This window comes from Plectropomus leopardus, chromosome 17, assembly GCF_026936395.1.
Source record: "Plectropomus leopardus strain MGB_pleo_1.0 chromosome 17, ASM2693639v1, whole genome shotgun sequence".
NCBI classification, from domain to species: domain Eukaryota; kingdom Metazoa; phylum Chordata; class Actinopteri; order Perciformes; family Serranidae; genus Plectropomus; species Plectropomus leopardus.
The window spans coordinates 5,740,109-5,762,486 of record NC_142192.1 but is presented as its reverse complement, the minus strand read 5'-3'; the positions used below and the strand labels follow the sequence as shown (position 1 = coordinate 5,762,486).

The following is a 22,378-nucleotide window of genomic DNA, read 5'->3' as shown; positions in this document are numbered from 1 at the left end:
TGTGTTTGTAGGTTTTGTTGAGTCTTTATTTGGCTGATGGTCACCTTCTTGTTTTTTTCCATAAATGAATTGAATTTAGATTTTAGCTGATACTGACTCTTCAATGATGTTGAGTGTCTTAGTGATTAGTAAGTAACACAAATGTTTGTGCATATTTCATATATTTCTTAAACATTTTTCTCTCTTATAATTTAATATTGTCCTTCATTTTCCATATTTCATTTAATATTCATATTTATTTATTATGTGAAATTGTTGCATAATGCTATAATAATTTTTAGATTAGATTTAGATTTCTCTATGCCAAGAGCAACTGTAACATTGCCAAATTTCTCCCTGGCAAACAATACAGTACTCCGAATCTGAATAAGTCTATTTTTCAACTTTCAACACAATGTAATTTTCCTGTTGTGTATATGAGTGCACTCAAATCAGGCTCAGTGTTAATGGCACGAATCATTTGCATACAATAAAAGCTTCTATGTAAAAATGAATATTTTATATATGATTTAATAGCACAAAACTGATTTCAGACATGTAAATTTAAGTTATCCTTTTGCCACCCAGTTATGTGCGAGTGCCCTACACAAAGATTTGCCCACAGAGAGGAAAATGTAAACTGTATCTGCTCCGTACAATGTGTTCTGAGTTTATGATTAGTTTATGATTTACAGTTTGATTGTAACAAGACAGAAAAAAACTAGAACCAGACACAAAAATCATTTTAACATTTTTTTTAATCCCTGATGGCATCAGTAATTTCCAGCCTCCCAAGTCAAACCATCCACACACACGCACACATTTCACAGAAACTTTGAAATTACTATATTGATTGTTTTATTTGGCACTTCACAAAAGCATTGTCTTTTAAAACCACATAGGGAAATTTATTGTATTTATTTATTTATTTATTGTTTTATATCATGATTACTCAAAATGATTAAATATTTTAGATTGGCTGGTATAAAATTTCATATTAACGGTTTCAACATGGGACGTTTGCAAGAGCTCTTATTCCTCCAATAAGAAACATGCTTGAGTGATGACACTTAAATTGCACATGCTCAGCTAGACACATTTTAATGTGACCTTATTATTGTAATAGCCCATTAATTCACAACATAGTGAGCCATTATTGTTCACTGTACACTGAATAAATCATCATTTAAAAGAACTATCATTTGATGAATATGATTGTATAGAATATATATATATATATATATATATATATATATATATATATATATATATGTTATTGTATAACTATGCATATTTTCAAGAAGCAGATGTTTATATAAATTAAATAGCATGTACTGTATTTTAATATTACAGTAGTAACAGTAGTTGCAGTATTTTTCTTCTTTTTTTCAAATAAATTTTGTGAATGATATGTCATATGTAACCGTGTTTAATCTAACCTAATGGATAAGATTTCTTTTTTTAAAAAAATATCATGGGAAGAAAGAAACAAGCAATTTAACAAGTCATGGCCCAAAATTTAACAAAAAAATAATAATTCAAAGAAAGTTACAAAAAAATTAACTGAAAATAATTAAATAAATAAAATTAAAAAAATTAAGTGCTGACATTTGTTGTACATTTTTTTTGTAACATTATTTTGAATATAAAATTATTGCAATAATTTCTTATTGCAATAAGTTCTGGGTAATTTTCTAATCACATTCTGCGTCTTTCTTGCAATTTGTGGGACATTTCCTGCCAAGTTTCATCATTGCCTTTTGTTTTCCTAGTGTTTTCAAAAGACATCAAACCAGGGTCAAAGGGTGAAATAGCTTGCGAAACGCATCTGAACTCAAGAAAACTTAAGTTTTAATTTAAAAAAAAATTAGTAAATGAGAGAAATTCAAAAAATGTTGCAACCGACCCCAGTCTCCCCTACATGTTCTTAGAAAGGTTAATCAACCTTTTATCCACCTTCATGCAGTATCTTAAATTGAGCTAGATAGATATAGAAGATATAGAATCCATAGAGCATAACCCGTATACACCGTTTTATGAATTGCTCTCTTTATCAGAGACAACATCTGGCCGAATTAGCATCTAACATGTTTAGGATATCCGGCTGAGAGCACATGACAGCGATACCTCTTTAGCAGCTCTGTTGCTTATGAATCTGTTCACATCTCACAAAAAGGAGAGAAATGTTCCACTCCAGTGCACCGAGAAAATCAGTCTCCCTCATAATAGCTCTGGGCAATTTCAGACCACACAGAATGACAAGGGAATCAATTTTCCTGGTTAGGTTATAGATGGATTTTCTTCGCCCGCTCTTTTCATAAGAAATAACTGAGATATGTTATATGAATTATTAAGATATCCTCAGCAGTGGTACATACTGTGGGCTACACCACTTTTCTCAAACCTAATGAATATTGTTATTATTATACATAGGGGATTTTAGAAACGTGCATTTGCTGATTTTGCTTTACACTTAAAAAATTGGGCACTGGGAGTAATCTAGCGAGCATGTTCACGTGCGGCGAATATTAAAGAGTGAATAAATGGGCTGTAATCCGTCACAAGAGCTCACGGTTAAGTTGGCTGGATAAAGAGGAGATTGCGAGGAGACGGATCCAGTGTGACCTCATGTGGACGAAACAGAGCAGCTTAGAAAAATCTGCAGACAAGTGCATGCAGGGGTGAAACCGTCCACTCTGATGTATTAAACATGAAAAGTCAAAGTCATTAATTAGGCTAATGAATGCACTGCTTATCAAATACGTCAAAATACTTGTCATCTTTTAACACAGTGGGGGATAAAAATCTATAACAGACAGCCAGAGGCGGAGGAACATTAGCTGCTCAGAGCTACAAGGTGTTTGTCACATCTCACCCAGGTGACACAGCAGAGTGATGTTCATTTGTAGTGACAGCCAGCTGCTTATTGACAGACCATATAACCGTAGTGGAGTGGACATTTCCCCCCCGAGCACTGATCAGACCAAACACTGGACTCCGGAAGCCAAAGCAGAGCCGAGGACTGCAACATGTTTCACTGCCTACCTTCTAACAAACTATGAATTCACCAAAGCTGTTTTTTAATGTCTCACATAATCAAGCGTAACAATCAGGGACAATATTTCAATTAAAAAATGGGTAATGCGATTGATTTTAAACCATTTGATCAATGATTTATCTACAAACAGTGTAGGGCACATTCATTTTACAATACAAGTTAACTCTTTTAAACCTGGATCCTGTGCTGCGTTCATACACCCTTAACAGGTATTTCAACCTCTGAAACTTTAGGAAATTGGTCTGATTTTCTTTCAAAAATCTGTGGAAAAAAGCAATGAACAACTTGGTGAGAAATAAGTATATTTAAAAAATAGATATTTTTGAATATGCTAGGGAAAAACTATATAGCTAATAATCATTATGAAATACTTTAATATTTTTGGTTATCATTTTCAAGCACTTTTCCAGGTCATTTCCTTGTTTTTGTTATGTGTCTGTATTTTACTCTCTTTGTTGTTTTTTTGGGTTTTTTTTTTTTGTTTTGTCTTTTATATAAATTATGGATATTTAATCACACAAAATGCAATTAATATCAAAGATAAGCTAAAAAGAATATAACTAAATATACCAAAGATTTACAATTTAACAGCTGAGTAATGTAAAACTATTAAAATAAGTGGAGTTGCACAAACAATTATTAAGAAAGCCATGAACTAAATGTCAAGTAACCTTTAAAGTGTTATGCAATATAATTAATAGCTCAATTAGAGATTATGAATTTATTCCACATGAGTAGGAAATGTAAATAAAAATACCTGCATGTGACATGAAAAATGAAACGCACATCATGTAGGTTCAAGGCTGTCAGAACACATTTAGGTATATTTATGCAGTAACATACTTTGAGTTGCTGAAAATAAAGAATAACAATTACATCAAATGTTTTGCAGGGACTTATAATTTCATAACTCTGATGTTTTCCTTCAGACAGATAGATTACTGACTGCTGACACATTTCTTTAACATTTACCCTGCAACAACTAAATATTTATTTTTCCGCCCTGTCGCATTTCTGCAAACCAAAAATACATTACATTAGTGTATTTCACATAAATAGTATCAGCGTTTCTAAAGTGATGAAGTACATGAGTTAACTTTGTGATCAGGAGGTGGAGGGGTCACGCCATCCACCTAGGCGTGACACCTGCTGAGCTGCAGACCACTGAGAGCAACCATCAATAAAACTGGTTGGAAGTTAGCGACTCATTGCTGTGTATGCAGCGGCTTTTTGGGCACTAAATATATCTCACGGGGCACATGATTAATTCACAAAGCCTTCACTCTCTGCTAAACATCTTCATCCTGCATTAGATAAGATGGCCAAGCAAAAGGAATTTCTCCAAAAAGAGGCCTTGTCTGTGTATGTATTTTGGGCCTGTGTGCATGTGAAAAAATACAACTTTCTCTTTATAAAGTGTGTAAAAGTATGTAAATGCATGTTCTTATATGTTTGACTTCAACTTAAAATACATTTTGAATGCAAAATGGTCTTGAAACTAAATTTTTGTTATTGTTACCACCAAGTCAGCTGATTGCTCAACTTTGACATGAGATGTGTAATTTATTTTATATTTTTTGTATTTATTAAACCAAAATACAAACTCTGATTTAGTACACAGAGGATAGTAAACAAATACCAATACAATAACAAAAGAGCCAGGACTATATCACAGGATATAAAAACATAAAACATGCAGGCTATTAACCCTTGGAAACCGAAGCAAATTGGTTTGATTTCTTTCGATGACCTGGGAAGAAGCCATTGAGCAACTTAAGAAGAAATGACCCAAAAAAGTACAAAAAAAAAATAAAAAATAACAAAACCCAAAGAAAAAGGACCTGAAAAAATGCTCAATAATGATAATAATTCTGTAAAAATATTTTAAAATATATCTTCATAATTATAAATATACATATTCTTATATATATTCCCCTGTTTTTTGTTTTTGTTTTTGTTTTTGTTTTTGTTTTTGTTTTTGTTTTTGTTTTTGTTTTTGTTTTTTGTTTAGGTTTTCAAAATAGCTTTCCAAATCTACTTACTTCCTGCAATTTGTGAAACACTTCTTGCCAAGTTGCTCATTGTGTTTTTTTCCTGTGTTTCTGAAAGAAATCTAGCCAATTTCTGTTGTTTCTTGTTTTGATGTTTTTGCCTCTTTTGTTTTTGAGGGGTATCTTTGTGCTTTTCCTTTTCAAACTAATTATTTTCAAATGCACACTGATTTGGGACTGTAATTGCACTATAATTTGAACATATGTTAATAAAAACAAATCATTGCAAAATTTAAAAAAAAAAAATGTCAATATCATTCTCGGCATAATAATGTGAAGTCTTGTTCAATGACAATTCTGCAAAAATCTTGCCAGAAAAGTGAGAACAATGCCAGAATAAAACTTCTGAATATTCATCAAAGACAAAATCAGTTTCTGTTTGTGTGTTTTTAAACTTCCTGCAGGGCTAATATTTATGAAAGCCAAGTGTAAAATGTAAATGCAATTATTCCCCCTCCGTCCAGGCTCGCGGGGGGCGGGACTGTGTTACCATGACAATGACGTCAATGTTGGTGTCGAGTAACCAAAGGTCAAAATAAAGACAAGTGAATGAAAACGGAAGGAAACTTAACAGGCTGCTCCGAATGGGACCCACCATCACCATAATCAGCTCAAACTTCGCACTAACATATTGCACATGAGTGTGGACCTCATGTTGTCCGGGATTACTTGTTTTTTTCGCCGGTAAGGAAACGTCAGGCAGCAGAAGGTTAGGGTCACAGGCAAGCTAACAGCAGCTAGCTATGTCAGCGAGCTAGCTAGCCTAGGTCGTTGGCTAACAGGAGCTAGTGCTAACACATTACATTGTTTGCACTGGCAGGCTGGCTCACCCGCATAAAGTTACTTTAAGCGGTTCGACGGCGATATTAATTTACATGCGACAGTTGACGCTTGTTACCGAAGGCTACCTTGCTATTTAAGTTAGCTTTTTCAGTGTTGCAGGCAGGAGAGGACACAGTAGATGGCCTTGCAGCTGAGACTGTTTCCCAGCTGTGTAACTTCACTGACATTACTGTAACTTCCCCGTCATACTGCAACACTCTTTCTAATATCTGTGAACCTAAACGTACCGATATAGCAAATGTCATGTAAGCCAAGTTACGTCATAGCAAGCTAGCTTGTTAATCTTTACAAAGCAGTGCAGTGAGTCCACATAAACAAAGTTTTTTATTGACTTATACTTCATAAAACACTCAGCGTATGGTCATAAATCATTAGATTCAATCGATGCTTTGCAGTGAGCTTGTAGGTGAATGTCTTTATGTGTTGTCATTGAAAGTCGTCCTCAGCATCAGTGTGATTACCCACTTAGTGTAATGGGAATGAGGGCAGGCTAACTTCTCTTCCTGTCTTTTTTTTTTTTTTTTTAGGAAAATGCAAGACTGCAGATATTTTTGCCATCGACTCTGGAATCTGGATTACCATCATCTACAGTTAAAGTCAGTGCCTGTGTCCTGATCAGATAGCTATACTGTCTCCTGCCCTTATTGACCTTATTTACACCTGCAGGTAGAAGCAGGTTTTCCCACGGTCATGGAAAACCTGGAAAAGTCATGGGAAATCATAATCATGTTTTCCAAGCCGTGAGAAGTCATAGAATTAGTAAAAATTATCGTGGAAAAGTCATTAAAATATTCTTGTGTGTAGTGAAATTGTTACAGCAATCTTTCATGGATAAAATCCCATATAATTAACATAACATATAACATATATTCTATCACTGTTGACATTATATAGCTCTAGTATGTGTCGATTTGTAGTGTTTTGCTTACCATCATGTATGTTTCTGCATTGTTCTGTTAGGCTTTTCATGTATGTCACCTCCCTAAAATGATGGAATAGAATTTAAATAGAGTTTGAATCTGGGAAAGTGGGACAAGAAGAAAAAAATTGTATGAATGGTCCATGACAAAAGTTTTGAAATTTTGTCCATGAAAATGTGTAGGGACCCTGTAGAAGGTGACACAGTTTTTGCTTGCTTGATAAGAAAAGAGGAGTAAGGGCCTTCAACGTTTAAGTATTGTTCATGCTGTCTTGATTTCCCATCACTTGTCAACATTGTCTCTGGCTGTGTGTGCACTTTATCGTCTGAGAAGCCAAATGCATAAGGTAGTTTGGGGCTGTAAACATCCCCGACTGGAAGCTGTCTATCTTGCAGAGCTTCCAGTCTGATGTTTGCTGCTGCCGACTGCCTCCAGTCACATGAAAATGGAGGTAAATATGCTGTGTCCATTTATACGACATGCTTCTATAAAATTGCCCTGGAAGGTTGTATTATTAGGCTCTTTAGGTAACACTTGAACCTTAACTTTGCATTTTGGTCGGCTGTTCGGACTCAGTTCATGTAAACATCCTACACTCAGCTGTAATCAGTTGCAGCAGAGGCTGAGAGAAGGTTGTTTACTTGGACTGGCTGGAAGTGACATAAAGCAAGCTGAGCAACGAGCGTCCACTTCAAGGTGATACATCACAGCTTATCGAAGTCAGTGTGTTGAATGACAAATGAAAAAAACACAATTTGATACACGATTAAGAGTATTTTGAATAGTTATGGGCTTCCTTATTTAGTCTGACACTTAACATGCAAAGTTATTTATGTAATTAATAGTAAAAACAATCATTAGCTGCAGTTCTGATAATAAGTTTAATAATCATGAACAGATACATGTAAATGTGACAAGTGTAAACTATGATCATTACCTTATTTCCTTGTTCTTTTACAGGGTGTGATGCTGTTGTAATTTTTCTCCCTTCAGAGTCTGCCTGATGTGTAATATTGTCATAAAGAAATGATGTCATCTTTTATAAACATAGCACTCCTGTCAATGTGATACAAGTGGTTGGACACCTGAAATAAGTGTATGGAAGATACAGAAACATAAATTTATGTAAGTCGGTGTTATCGCTGCAAATAGAGCACAGCACAGGAGAAATAGACGGTTACACGGTTTGTGTCAGATGAGCTGCAGTTCAGCTCCATAAGATTTCCCTCTCCTGTGCGTTCATGTCAACCTCTTAAACAGAGTTCTATAAATAGAGGACCTGCTCAGGCCTAACAGAGCAGGCTAATTTCTGGATTCATCTATTAATCTGTAAATGTAGGTGGGTTAGTGAGGGGAAAAAAAGAGTTTATTCTTACAATGAATTATGTCTGTTACTCTAGTGCATTTAATTGTTGACTTTGACATATATTCGTTGAGGGTTATAGTATCACGTGATGCTGTACAATAGAAGGAAAACCTTATAAACTTCCGTGTAATAGCAGATATAACATGCCATGTTTTGCACACATGTAAGTAACCTGAAAAATGTTGGAATTAATAAAAATGAAAATCTGAACATATCTTGTGTCCTCTGTCTTCTACACTTTTGAAGTTCCAGTGACCAACTGAAGATCATCGATTTATAAAATGTTTTCTGACTTATTCACATTATGCTTCAAATTTGATCATTTTCACTCATTTCCTGAATCAACTTCACACTAATGCTATTAGCTAAAGTTAGCTTAAAGACCTTATTTTAAAAAATATGTGCAAATTTTAAAATGTGTTCATGATTTCTGTAAATTTAATATTGGCGTTCGGTTTGTGAAAGAGAGCACTGTGACTTGATTGGGGCTCAAAATTCAAAGTGTAGGACTCTGGACTTGGTTCCACCTCTGGGAGCAACATCTCACTGTGTGATGATATAGCATTACCACAAAAGATTTAATTAAATAGACACATTTTTACATTTGTTTCAGGATGGCAAAATCAAGATAGCAGTGATTGAGTAAAAAATATGTAGAAGCTGATGTTAGAGTTAAAAAAAAAAAAAAGTAAAAAACCAACATGCCCAGACTTATAAAAATATTTATTTACTATAACTTTTTTATATTTATTATTTATTCCAATATTTGAAAAAAGAATGACTAGAGGGCATGTTGGCCAAGTGAGAATAATGTGAGTGGTGCAAGGCAAAGATTTGATTTTCAACATGCTACAATACTATATTTTTGCCAGTAGATGTCAGACTTGTACTTCTTTTTGATCGGCAGTATACTTTGTGAAACTCACTGTCACTGAAATCAACAAAACATTCTACAACCACAATAGATGGTGGCAAATATTTGAGCAGGTTGCTAAAGCTGCAGGCTTATGTCTAATCACTGGCTTTCAGTTTGTATTGACTGTCAATGTTTAAGTTTAGTCAGCGAGATGACTGAAGTCCTCGCCGTCACCATGGCACGGTTGCCAATACAAACCATTAGATCCTGTTTCCTCTAAATGTAAACAGTGGTGGCTTGGCACTCCACAAAGCCACTATCAGTAAAGATAACTAAAAAAAAAAAAACTTTGTGAAAGGTTACAGAAATATTTATCTGTTCTCTACCAGCATATTGATGAACATTTTTTTAGTGTTAGTGCACTGGTTGAATTCCTTTTCACCTTCAGCTTTTTACTTGTTTTCTAAAAGCAACTGTTATCATCTAACTTTGCATTGTCAAATCCATAACTGAATGAAGTTTTGAGCATTTTTTTAGGCTGTAAATAAGTCATATAGCTGGAAATTAATGGTACATAGTGGGTTGGAGTAAACAGATTTAGCATGCAGCTTAGCAGTCTGAAGTCTGTAGCCATCAGTGCAGGGGTGATAATGTGGCTATTTGTTCTTACCCTGAACTCGTCAAATACTGCCGCTCTGTCAGTGTTTTTGGCGTACAAGTGTGACACCAAAAGCCACCTTCTGCATCCAGCCGGAGCACAGCTGGATGGCGTTCAGACAGAACTTTTTGCTGTTTTGAACATTTTTATTAACATGCTGAAAGAATATTTGTTGATATCCTGTTAAATGTAATGCAACTTAAAGTCCTTAAAAACTCCACAGAAGGTTTAATGTAGTGTAATAAAGTGTTGGCTGCAACGTACAAAGACTGTCAGTAGATGTCAATATTGCTTCATATTATTGCAAGATATTATCCCTATAGGCATCAACTAAATTTGGCAAAAGTGTAACTTACTTTGTGGCGTATCAACACAATGAAACATGTCACTAAACATGGATTATCTCATATCCTCAACATTATCTTTCACCTTTTTATCTTTATAATCAATCAGATTTCTATATTAACTGATTAATATATTTATGTAAATGTAATAAATTAATGAATCTTAATTGTCCACTGGTATTATTTTATGACCTTGTTCAAACTGGCTAACTGTTGTATTTAAAAAAAAATCCCCCTCAGAGCTGTACAGAGGTGAAGAGTGTTTGAATACATAAACCAGTTGAGTTTTTAGGAGGATATGTAACCATTCATTTCTACCCTGGGAAGATGCTATTTCACAAGAGCTATTGTCTTTGCACATTTTTTTTTCCAGAGTCTCCTTAAACAAAACATTGATGACATAAAGCCTTTGCCATTGATGTGGTGACAGGTCAGACAATACAGGGCGAATGTCAACTGAAATTCTTCCTTGCATTGTGTAACTGATGGCTGACAAACAAAAAAAAAGAAAAGAAAAAAAACCCTTCTTAAAGAAAGAAAAGGAAAAAATAAACTTGTTTTTAGGCTTTACTCTCCAAATTCCAAAAGAAAAGGAGGGTTTGACCTGCCAAATAATCAGTTCCACCAATGAACATTCACAATTTACACATTTCTAAAACCAATCTGAGCTAGAGTACCAAAAACGGCTTAAACATCACAATATGGATCATCCTTATCCCATCTTGTTTTGTGCAGTCCCCATAGTCACAATTTAGGATAATCCATTAACTAAACTTGGGAAGACATATTGTTTAGTTTTTAGAGATTTTTAAAGAAGTTATTAAAACATTTCATCTGATTTACCAGCTCTGAGAAGAACTTGGATTTTCATTCAAATGTTAAACGTTTAAACAATTTCTTTGTTTGGATGTTTGATTTTTTTGCTGTTTTCAAATGTATCTGCTGATGGGAGAAAATGTCTCAATGCTTTCCTTCAATCTGAGTTTAAGACATGAGTTGGTGATAATAATTTATCATTCAGTTTATACTTGTACTCAAACAAATGTAGCCTACTTAGTAACATTTTGCCACTGTTAACATAAACTGTTACATTTAACTCATTTTACAGCCTTAGTCTCTTTTTTTTAATGATAGCTTTGTTTTTACTTGATACTAAAACTACAGTTATTTACATCAAAATTCATAATTACTCTGGAAACAAAGAGTTTTGTAAGGGTAAAAAAGGTGTCAGAGTGCATTCAGAAAGATAAAAATTCAAAATAATTTATTATTGGAGATCAAAGATTTATTTAAAAATTCATTGGAGAATCTCTGGAGAAATTAAGGCTTCAACAGCAAATATGTTCACTTTCTTTGTATGTTTGTATGTATGCACTTTCTAAAAATGCCCTGTCATGTCTGAGAATAAAGCTGACCAAATGACAAAAGGCATTACTTTATCAATGACATGAAGCCTGCAATGTTACATGCTCCCTGAAAAGCTTTCAGTGTCCTAAAAATAAGCATTGTGCCCACACCTTGCTACACAGGCAAAACCAGTCCCATTTGTGTGTTCTCTGTTGTGTTGGGGTCTGGCAACAAAAGGGCTCAGTTGTTTAAACAGTCAAGTCACCTGTTGCCTTTGATATAAAAAAAAGATGTTTTTTTTTTTTTTTGGATGACACAGTATTCTCACAGTAGTACTTAATTAGCTCATGCTTTTTTTCTGCCAGTGAAGGTTTCAAGATGACATACCAGATTTATAATACTGACACACCCAAATAGGACGCAGCCACCACTAAACACTAAAACTGAACTTCACAAAATGATTTAACCTTTTAAAACATGAGCAAATTTAATTTAATTTGATTTGATTTAATTTCCTAAAAAAAAAAAAAAAAAAAAAACATGGGGAGAAGGCAATGAACAACTTATCAAAACATGGAACATGAAACAAAAAATGCAAAAAAAAATTTAAAAAGGTAGAAGAAAGTTACCTGCAAATAAAGTCAAAAATTGTAAAAAAAATAAATAAAAATTAAAAAAAAAATAAAAAAAAACAAACAAACAATCAAAAAAAAACTCTCAATGAAATCATTTTTTTTCCTGTAACACCATCTTTGATTTAAAAAAAACAAACCATATAATTCAAGTTTGTTTTCAAGACTTTTTTCCTTTTATTTCGGATAATTTTCTGTTATTTTTTAGGTAATTTTCATCTGACCATTATTTTTCCAAGTTGTGAGTCATTTCTTTCTTAATTGCTAATTGCCTTTTTCCCTTTGTTTTCCTGAGAAATCACACCTATTTGCTTAGGTTTCAGATGGCCAAATAGCTTATGATAGGCATCTAAATGCAGCACAAGAAAACTGATGTCGAGCCAGGTTTCAGGGGGTTACACATAACAATTTAAATGGACTGCACTTGTGTAGTGCATTTCAACTGCTACCCAGTAACCATTCACACGCTCATCACACGGTTCACTATCTTGCCCAAAGATACTTCAGTGTGTTGACTGGAGGAGCCGAGGATTGAGCCACCATTCTTCTCATTAGAGGACAACCTGCTTTACTTTAATTCACTTTAATTCGCTATCATTTACCTTAAACGATAGCGAATGTATCAGTTCTGTTCATGTTATTTCAATTGACAGAGACAAAAACAGAAAAAGAGAAAGAAAAATTACCTTCAAAATCCTTTAAAAAAAGTTAATATCTTCTTATCGTGTAATTGCTCAATAAGTTTATATTCAAATGCTCCTGGATGACCACCAGTTTTAAAGTGTTTGTTTCTGAAAGTTTCAAAGTAATGGTTCCAGTTTCCATCGCTGTCTGCTCCAAAGCCAAAAACGCTGACCTGGGGAAACAAAAAATATAGCATGAATCTCAGCTGGATCTTATATTTCTTATTTCTTTCTTTATTTCTTATATTTTTTCTTCATTCTCTTACTAACATTTAATTTTCTTTTCATTTCACTTCTTCTTGTTTTTCTTTTTTTTTGCTAACCTAACAGACAAAGCTAAAGGGCTCCCAAAATGTTGAGCAATTGCTAATAAACACAAACATATTTTCTCATAAAATAAGCTGTTTTATTTAATTTGATTTTGTGTCAATTTTGAAACTAACATTTATATTTATAGAGTGTCCCAGAGATGAGTTAGCATTTGCATTACCACATGTTTTGCATTTGTGCATTTTGTTCCCTCGACTCAAAGTATGTAACATAATTTTGGTTAGATGCCTGTTATAAGGTCTGTGGTTAATTGAAGCTTAAGAGACTTTCATATTTTGTTTTCAGACATAAATGCATCAGAAAATACCCCACTTGTGAATTTTGAAGCTTTTATGTCTCTATTAGAGGCAGTTGCTAGCCTTTTTACTTCTGGCATGCACATTAGCTTCAAAAAATCATAACAGCGATGTTCATTTGTGAAAATTAGCTTGCTGAACAAAATGTGTAGATATCATAAAAGTTTGTTTGCCACATGGCTTGTTTTCCGCAATATTCCAAAATCCAATGGAAAAATTCTATATGCTTTTTGACAAGGTAACCAGGGCAACACTAACTTCCACAGTGGCCTGAAGAAAAACGTTATCTCTGGAGCACTCTATTTATTGCCCAGCAGTCTTCTTCTGCCTTGCCCATGCTGGCACATCATTTTTTATAGTTGCACTGCAACTGTCAGTCAGTGAAGTCAATAGTTGTTAGCATAATGTGTGATCTGATGCCTACCTCGTCACAAAGAACCAGGCTAAGAATCACAGTCAAAAAGCCAGTGGATGGATAGGCACCCTTCTTTTCTGACCACATTTCATGAACATATTTCATGAAAGCTGGATTGAGGATGATCACCTGGTATGAATCAGATATAGCCTTTTAACTGACATTCATAAACCAGTCCCTTCTGCAGTCAATAGACAATACAATTCAATGCATTACTGGGTGACTTATCAAATATGCAAGTTTCTGAAAATCATTTTAAATACTCACCAAATCTTTGTTGGCTATCCTCCTTGGTTTCACAGCACTGTTTTCCCTGTTGGAGGTAACATTAATTGAAACATTTAGTAAGAAATTAACTGATTACCAAGTATTATTTGGTAATATGCATATTGCACTTTTTAAAAGATGCATCATTTTATTGGCCAAACAAAGTAATCACCCAATATTAATCTTGTTGACTATAATTTGCAGATGGCAGTGGCCAATGTTTTTCTGTGTTTCTGTCATAAACATTTTGTAAAAGCTGAAAAGCAGACTAACGAGACTAACAGTGTCCCATTGCCTTGGGGACAATAAGACACGTGTGTGGGATGAATAGAGAACTATACTGAGAATGTCAATATACAAGCTGCGTCAGTGGTATGAAATGGTATTCATAGGTAGTCGTTGTGTAGTTACAGTGCCTGGATGGAACAAAGCAGATTCAAACTATAAAAAGTACAAATTTAATGTTTGCTCATTATTTTACCGCCTGTTTTATCTGATATCAGCCAGGGCAAGATTATCCCAGTTAATTTCCTCTTTATTTGTCTTTCTGAAAAATGCCAATTTAGTTTCGAAATGACTGGAAGGTTTAGGGTCCAATATTAATTTTTTTGACCATAAGACACAGATTGTTTAATCTGTGCTCAAGTTCACTTCTAATGAAATACTGATAATGAGTGGATGCCACAGCCCGTGTTTCTTGTTAAACCTTTTACATTTTGTGATGCATCTGTATCCTTTAAACATGCTATAAACATTGTAAAGGCTGCTTTAATTAGTATTTTTATGTTGAGAAATAAACTAAATTCACGCCACCTTCCCAGCACAAAATGCTAATTTTACTGTGTCTCGGCTGGATTTGTTTGCTAACATGTTAACTATATCAACTTTATACGGTGATAACATCTAAATGTTGTAAATGCAAGAGCAAAGACAGGTAAGACAGGATTTGTTTGCTAACATGTTAACTATGTCAACTTTATACGGTGATAACATCTAAATGTTGTAAATGCAAGAGCAAAGACAGGTAATTCAAGTGCACTGGAAGATGAGGATGTGGGGAGACAACTAGAAAGTCTAGAGAAAGCTGTAACTCCCTCAGGTTTTTCATTTAATTACATATATGTGTAGAGGCACCCACCATGGACCGAGTTTCTTGTAGAGCCACTGGAAATCAAATGTCTTGAATGGAAACATTATAAGGTGAGTGGTATTATCCAGTTGAACAGCACTCTCTGGATACATTACACGATAAGTTGTTTTGGTTCCGACATGTGCTTCGTAGCCTTTGGTACGGCCACGGTTTATTCTAAAAGATACAAGGGAATACATATTTAATATCATGTAGTTAAAGAACAATGACATGGTGATTGGTGTTCACATCACATGGAAATCCTGAGTGCTGCTCATCCCCTCCTGCCAATGGCAGGGAAATTTTGAAACCTCGAGGTTGGATCTTTGGTTGAAAAGCAAAATATAAGGCCAGCTTAATAAACGTTAAAGTTTGCCTGCGAGTGAGTGATGAAGTTGCACCATTATTCAGAATGATTGATGACGTGAGTGTACTCTACTGGCTGTTGCTCTCTCAAAATGAACAGGTCCTGACAGAGCCATGGCTATGCAGACTTGTTTAGTTTTGTAAACTGGAAAGCATTTCTATTTGTGGAAACTAAACTTTTACTTTTATTTCACAAATTAAAAACAAATTACAACGACAATGAAACACTTGACAAAATAGCATTTCAAGTCCTGTGTGTCATTTATCCTGGCTTTACATGAGTGACAATTTAGCTGCTTAGCTCATTCATGCAATGGGAAATGTCATAGGCCTACGCTAACAGTTTTAGCCTGTTGGAAATGTGGAAACAAACGTGTTAGTATAAGACAATGGTTTTGCAGTTGAACCCTGTGAATTATGATACAGCCAAATTTTGTTACCTTTGTTAAAGGTTTTGTCTCAGTTTCATATGAGTAGTTAGCCTTAGGGAAAACACGGCCAACTGCTGTTAATCTAATTTATACCATGTAAAATATAAACAGGCTTATACTGTTATTATACTGTTAGTTTGTTAGATTTGTGGGGAAAACTTGTCTAGCAAATACAATTGTTTGGTCTGTGATCTTTTTGAGTTTAACAGAGTATTTTGTACTGAAATAAAAAATATTATATATATAATAATAATATTATATATATATTTTATATATATATACATATATATATATATACATTGTCCTGTTATTGAACTACATCATCATTGTTCAAAGTCATTTTTTTAAAAACATTGCAGTAATGATTTACCTTATTACGATATTATGAAAATCTATGAGCTTTCCATAGTGTGACCCCCTCAAATTGCCAGAATTCCCCACCACAGCACAACTCCTGCAACGGTCACGGCGGGGTTCAAACATCGTAACATTCGGAATGGGCGGGACAATCTCAAATGCTGCCTCCACTGCGTTTTTGTAGATGGTGTAGTTGCGTTGTCTGGACTGTAATCGCTGACACACAGAGCAGAAAATAGAACATTACTTCAGCATCAGTTACAATTTCATCACATATCAGTTCCACAAACCACAGCTGTGGTATCTAAAGACACAATCTTTAAGAATCTTAAGAAAACATTTTTGACATAATTCATAGTATGCATTTCCTAAGCAAATACCATTCAGTGTATTTACTAGTGGTGCATCAATTTATAGACTGGACACTGACATCAGCCAATATTTGCCTTGTTGACTACCATCATCTAATAGGATGACACCCACCGATGGCAGGGGACGACATTTTTCCTTTGTGTCACATTAATTTTGCATTGGCTAAAAAGCAAGACTTGAAACTAATTGTGGCCCGTCATCCCAGGGAAAACAGAAAATATGTTTGGGATGAACAGAGATGCTGTTGGGATGAAAGGACACAGTTAATGCCATATTGTGGCTTCAGGGGATACACCCTATTGGTTCCTCTGATAACGCTGCGGTGTGAACAAGTGCATGTTTCCATCCTCAGAAAAAGTGCTAGTTAATGTTTGCTGTTAGCAGCTGGTGGCTGGAACTAACTGTTGACAGAAGTTGCCTTAGGCATAAAGCTAAAAAAAAGAGAGGAAATCCAAGCATTTTATCACATCATATCATTGGGAGATTGTGAAAGAATGGCCCGCCTTATTCTACCTTTCTCTGCCTCTTATTGACTCACCCTGATATTCCTAACTGTTCTCACCACAAGTCTTTACATGTTGCTGCTTTGCAGTTGACTCCCAAGTCTGTTTATTATGTTTTAGGTCTGCGTCTGCTGATTACATTCCGGGGTGGCGCTACCGTGTTGTCAACAAATGCACATGGTGAGATTACATGGCATGTGGTTATGTTTAGACAACAACAGCACATGGCGACCAACACTGGAATGTCAACAAACGCACATGCTGGTACAGATGATGCACAGATGAAGGAGGCAAATCGTAAGGAGTAAAAAAAAATCCTAAAAAACATTACATTCAGATCAGAGGCAAACACAGGAATCCCACATGAAGGTCCAGGATTTGTTGGATCCAGCCACCATCCATCCTATAGGCTCTGTTGCGCTTCTTGTATTTCCGTTCAGCAGCGTTTCATGCACATGCCAGAGGGGCCTTTTGCCATTCGACTATAACCAAAAAGTTCTGCTAGACCAAGTCCACCAAGTAGGCTAAAAAGAGCACACCCAAAGAACACCTGAGTGGACACCGTTTCTTTATTTCTAGCGCCATCTGCTGAAATCCTTCAACACTGCAGCTCCAGTTAAACTTTAATATGTGTGTCATACCCCATAGCTTATATGGTGTCAAGGCTTGTGTCCCAACCTTCATTGAATTGCCTTGGTAATAAGTTACGTTCATGATGCATTCAGTAGACATGAGTATTGGTTGAAGGGTAATTAGGACATTCTCATAATGCATTTTAATGTACTGTAAAATGCAGGTTTTGGGAGAAACTTGCATAGATACAGCTGTTTGAAGGAGAAATTTGTCGATGTTTCCACAGCAATGTATTTGTTTTTGTAACTGTTTTCATTTGCACAAATTTATCTCCACCTTTTTGGATGAGCAACTAATGGGTTAGAGTAATTTCAGAGGGAATGTGAAAAATGTTCAGAGAAACCCAAAGTAGTTGCTGATTTTGCTACAGGACCAACCAGAGAGTCTGAAACAATTTACAGTGAAACAGCAGCAGAATATTTGTGCTATATCTTTGAAGATAAGTTGACAATTACCTTCCACCAGTTGAAAACTTGTTCTGAGGGTGTCTGGTTTTTTGTCAAAAAGAGTTCAGGAGCTGCTTCAATAAGATTCCTAAACCATGGTTCCGCCTCTGCTAAACATTTGTGGCAGGTGCAAACACTTGATTTTCCAAAGCCAAGGGAAAAAACAGAAAAATCCAGTGATGATCCAGAGAACAGCCCGATAGCAGCGATGCACATTAGTGAAATTAATATTTTGGATTTTCTCATTTTTCGAAGCATCTTTGCAGCTTGACGCTATTCAAGGAAGATCAGAGCAAATCTGTGGATGCAATATGAGAGGAAACACACATGTGAGTTACTTCATGAATGTAGAAAACCTAAAGTCATATGAGAACAGCATTTTGCTGGAGGATGTGGCTGGCTGCTATTTATGTCATCTTATTTATGATACGGCCACATCTGATATTTAAAGGTATAATTTACCACATTGTCTCATCTTAGCAGCCACACCTCGCCTGAGGAATTTCTTAAAATTTGGCACTAACATCCACTTGGACTCAACAATGAACTGATTAGAATTTGGTGGTAAAAGGTCACTGTGACCTCACAGCCATAGCTCATGACTTCATTTAGTAATTATGACAATATCTCCAACAAATTTCTAATAGGATAAAATGATGAAGTGATGACATTTTATATCCAGAGGAGCACAGGTCAACTTTACTGTAAGTTCACCGAGGCACAGGTGGTAAATGTAGTTCTTATCAAGCACTGGGTTCCAGCTGTTGGCATTCGAGATAACTTCAAGAGAAATTTATAGTAATCTCTATAATGCATAATGAAAGTGAATAATACTAGAAAGACTTATGTTTGATTCTTATACAATAATATGCCTGTCTTAGGGCAATTTTACAATTAAAATGAAAATATTATCAATAAAAAAGCAGAATATAACTTTATCAGATGCATTTTCTGCACTGTGGACATATTCATGTCCATGTTATTCATGTCATTCAAATGAATAGGGTATATAAAAACTGTCTCTATGAAGGTGTAATCTGACTCTGCACTGTTTAACTTGTTCAACAGGTTACATTAGGAATGGCGTGAGACAAGAGGAAGAGTTTTTAGGGTGCTGTGTCTTCACAGTACAGCCGTTGTATTAAGCTTTAGTCAATGAATAAATGAACCCAAAAATATGTTTTTGAATAAAGTGCTTTACCTTAAACCATTTTTTTCTATTTAAAACTATATCTATTCTCTCTCTATATATAACTATGAACAGCCATATAACAGCTATATAACTACAAACAGTACATTAACTGGGTATTCTTGGAAGTGTTATGCAAAAAAAAAACCATCACAGGCAAATCATTTTGTTACGATAAATGTTAGTTTTATATATATATATATATATATATATATATATATATATATATATATTATAAAATAATAAATGACAATCAGTTTAAATGTAATATAAAGATATTTTGTCTTACCTGACAAGTGATGAAAAAAAACTCAACAAAAACCTCAACAAAAAACGAGCAGGTGAGACAAGGAAAAACTGAAGCGAACTGATGAACAGCAGGTTGAACAATCAAGGAGGAAGTGCTGGAGGCTTGGCATCATTTTAGTGAACTGTGTCATGAAGAGATGGCATAGCGTCAAGAAGAGAGAGGCTTTGTTTGACTTCTGACAAATGACAAATGTTGCAACATTTTGCATATTGTTTTTTTTGTTTTGTTTTCAATTGGTTTATAAAATTAAAATAAAAGTGTGTTTCAGTATGATATCCAATAATATGCTTCAATACAAATATAATAAATCTTTGAGAGGATATCTTCTTATTCAGCATTTTACAGTTTTGGTTATGCTGCATGAGAGATTTTATTTTTTTCTCTGTGCTTGTCTCACCTGTTTAAAGTGGGTGTGTCACTGCACAATCCAGATTGAAAAATATTTGAATCATAACTCAGTGACAGTTGTGGGAGTGTTGCTTTTGTTAAATGGACATATGTAATCAGATCAAACAACAACAACAACAACAACATAGTTTTTATTTGTTCAGCTTTTAAAAAAGGATGTACATATATAATGATACACACCTACTTGAGCTCACCTTTACAGTCAAAGAGTGGATCATTTAAGCATTGTCTTGTTTTAGTGAACCCAAGTCTCCTTGGATACAAAGCACCTCATGGAACCGGTTTGTAGCACATTCACTCACATGTGTAGGAGGCTGTTTATTATCCACCACAGGCTTTGTCAGACAAGTCCCATATGTACAATATAATATACCTGATAGTCACTGATAGATAACATTGTATCTACAACAAAGAGTGCTGTGATTTAGTCTTAAGTTTGACAAATGTTCAATTCTTGACAAAAAAATAAATAAAATAAAATAAAGGGTTCCAAATCTGGGCTCAAGGGAGAGAGAATTGCTACTAATTTGGGCCATGCGTAGACCGTAAACTAGTTCTGTGGAGAATGCAAAGCATAGATTAATAATCTATGAATTTATTTCAGTAATACTTAAAAGATGAACTGCCAAGTGACACTGGGGTGAGTGGGTCTACATTCTACTATCAAAAGCCAATAAATTTTATGTAAAAAAAAAAATATCCACACTATCGTGTGCCATAAGCAGTGTCATAAAAAAGGTCTAAAAAATTGTCATCGGATAGTATAGAATGTTGTAAAAGCTTTGTCAAAAAAAAGTGATGTTATAAAATGTCATAAAAAGTCATAGTATAGTATGTCATAAAAAGTCATAGTATAGTATGTCATAAAAGATATCATAGTATTCTATGTCATATAAATTTTCATAGTGTAGTATGTCATAGAAAGGTAAAAAGTAGACTAGTTCATACAAAAAAATCATAGTATAGTACACTACAAAAGCTTTGTAATATGTAACATGTCTCTTAAGGGTTGGAGGTGGGTGTGCCCATTTGTGTCCCTCCTCACTGTGTTTTGTTTTTTTTGTGTGTGTGTGTGTGCTCTTCAGTTGCCACTCTTCCCTCCTCCTCAACATGCAGAGAGTGACTGGACACACCTTTGCTCAATCTGCTGGTTAGGAGCACACAGTATACATGTACTGGAGAAGCCAAAAGTTGGAGCTTGCGGAGGTGAGGGTGCTGTCTGTTCGACTGAATGCTGAAGAAAATAGTTGTAGTGCACTGGAATCTGTGATCCTTACTCCATTTTGGAGGGAGATAAGGTTAAACTTTTGACTGAGTTTGATTGAATTGTTTATTTTAAAAAACTTTGACCTATGACCTCCAATTTCTAATCAGTTCATTTTCGTGTCAGACTGAATGTTTGTACCAAATTTGAAGGTATCCTGTCATATCGGGGTGCCAAGTAGCTCGGCTGGTGGAGCGGGCACCCCATGTACAGGGGTTGTGTTCTTGCCGCAGCAGCTGTAGGTTCGATTCCAACCTCAGCCCTCGGCTGCATGTAATCCCCTCTTTTCCCCCCTTTTATGCTATATCTGTCCTGTGAAATAAAAGCAAAGAGCCCCAAAAATAAAAATAAAAAAGACATTCTCTAATATTTGTCTGAGATGTTATGTTAATGAGAATGATACGGACAGCTAGACAACCTGAAAACATCAAAGCATCAAAAGTTGGGTTGGCTTTTTTTTTCTTCTAATTTATCAATAAACTACAACAAACACACAGCTAAATAATTAACAAGTTTAGACTACTATTATTGTCGAAGAATATTAAGTAAAAGTTAAAAACAAATTTGGGTTGATAATATTTTATTGGCAATAAACCAAATAAAGAAAGAGTGCTTGCTCTTTCGCATTCTCTCTCTCTCAAACATATACATATATATATATATATATATATATATATATATATATATATATATATATATATATATATATATATATATATATATATATATATACACTACTGCTCAAAAGTTTGGGGTCACTTAGAAATTTCCTTATTTTTGAAAGAAAAGCACTGTTTTTTTCAATGAAGATAACTTTAAACTAATCAGAAATACACTCTATACATTGCTAATGTGGTAAATGACTATTCTAGCTGCAAATGTCTGGTTTTGGTGCAATATCTACATGGGTGTATCGAGGCCCATT

General features: G+C 34.7%; 1 protein-coding gene and 1 long non-coding RNA gene across 2 annotated transcripts; one reads left to right on the top strand and one right to left on the bottom strand.

Annotated features, from left to right (window-relative positions):
- The first annotated feature begins 5,633 nt into the window (after nt 1–5,633).
- Nucleotides 5,634–8,429, top strand: LOC148186591 (uncharacterized). Its single transcript, XR_015779433.1, has 2 exons — nt 5,634–5,772; nt 6,459–8,429. It is a non-coding gene; the product is annotated as an uncharacterized LOC148186591 (long non-coding RNA).
- Nucleotides 8,430–11,310: 2,881 nt separating this feature from the next.
- On the bottom strand, nt 11,311–19,912 carry LOC121957627 (CMP-N-acetylneuraminate-beta-galactosamide-alpha-2,3-sialyltransferase 1-like). The gene is made up of 7 exons (XM_088090552.1): nt 19,761–19,912; nt 18,292–18,580; nt 16,342–16,544; nt 15,184–15,351; nt 14,046–14,091; nt 13,788–13,907; nt 11,311–12,910 (listed from the first exon to the last, which is right to left on the bottom strand). Exons 2-7 carry the CDS (start codon nt 18,538–18,540, stop codon nt 12,743–12,745), a joined length of 954 nt encoding a protein of 317 aa, XP_087946678.1. The 5' UTR covers nt 18,541–18,580; nt 19,761–19,912; the 3' UTR covers nt 11,311–12,742.
- Between the last annotated feature and the right edge of the window lie 2,466 nt (nt 19,913–22,378).

Coding starts and splice junctions, on each gene's coding strand:
- LOC121957627 (XM_088090552.1), bottom strand. CDS start 18,540: ATGCTTCGAAAAATGAGAAAATCCAAAATATTAATTTCACTAATGTGC. Junction 16,545..18,291: donor AAGTTTTCAACTGGTGGAAG/GTAATTGTCAAC, acceptor TCTGTGTGTCAG/CGATTACAGTCCAGACAACG. Junction 13,908..14,045: donor GGATAGCCAACAAAGATTTG/GTGAGTATTTAA, acceptor GATTCATACCAG/GTGATCATCCTCAATCCAGC.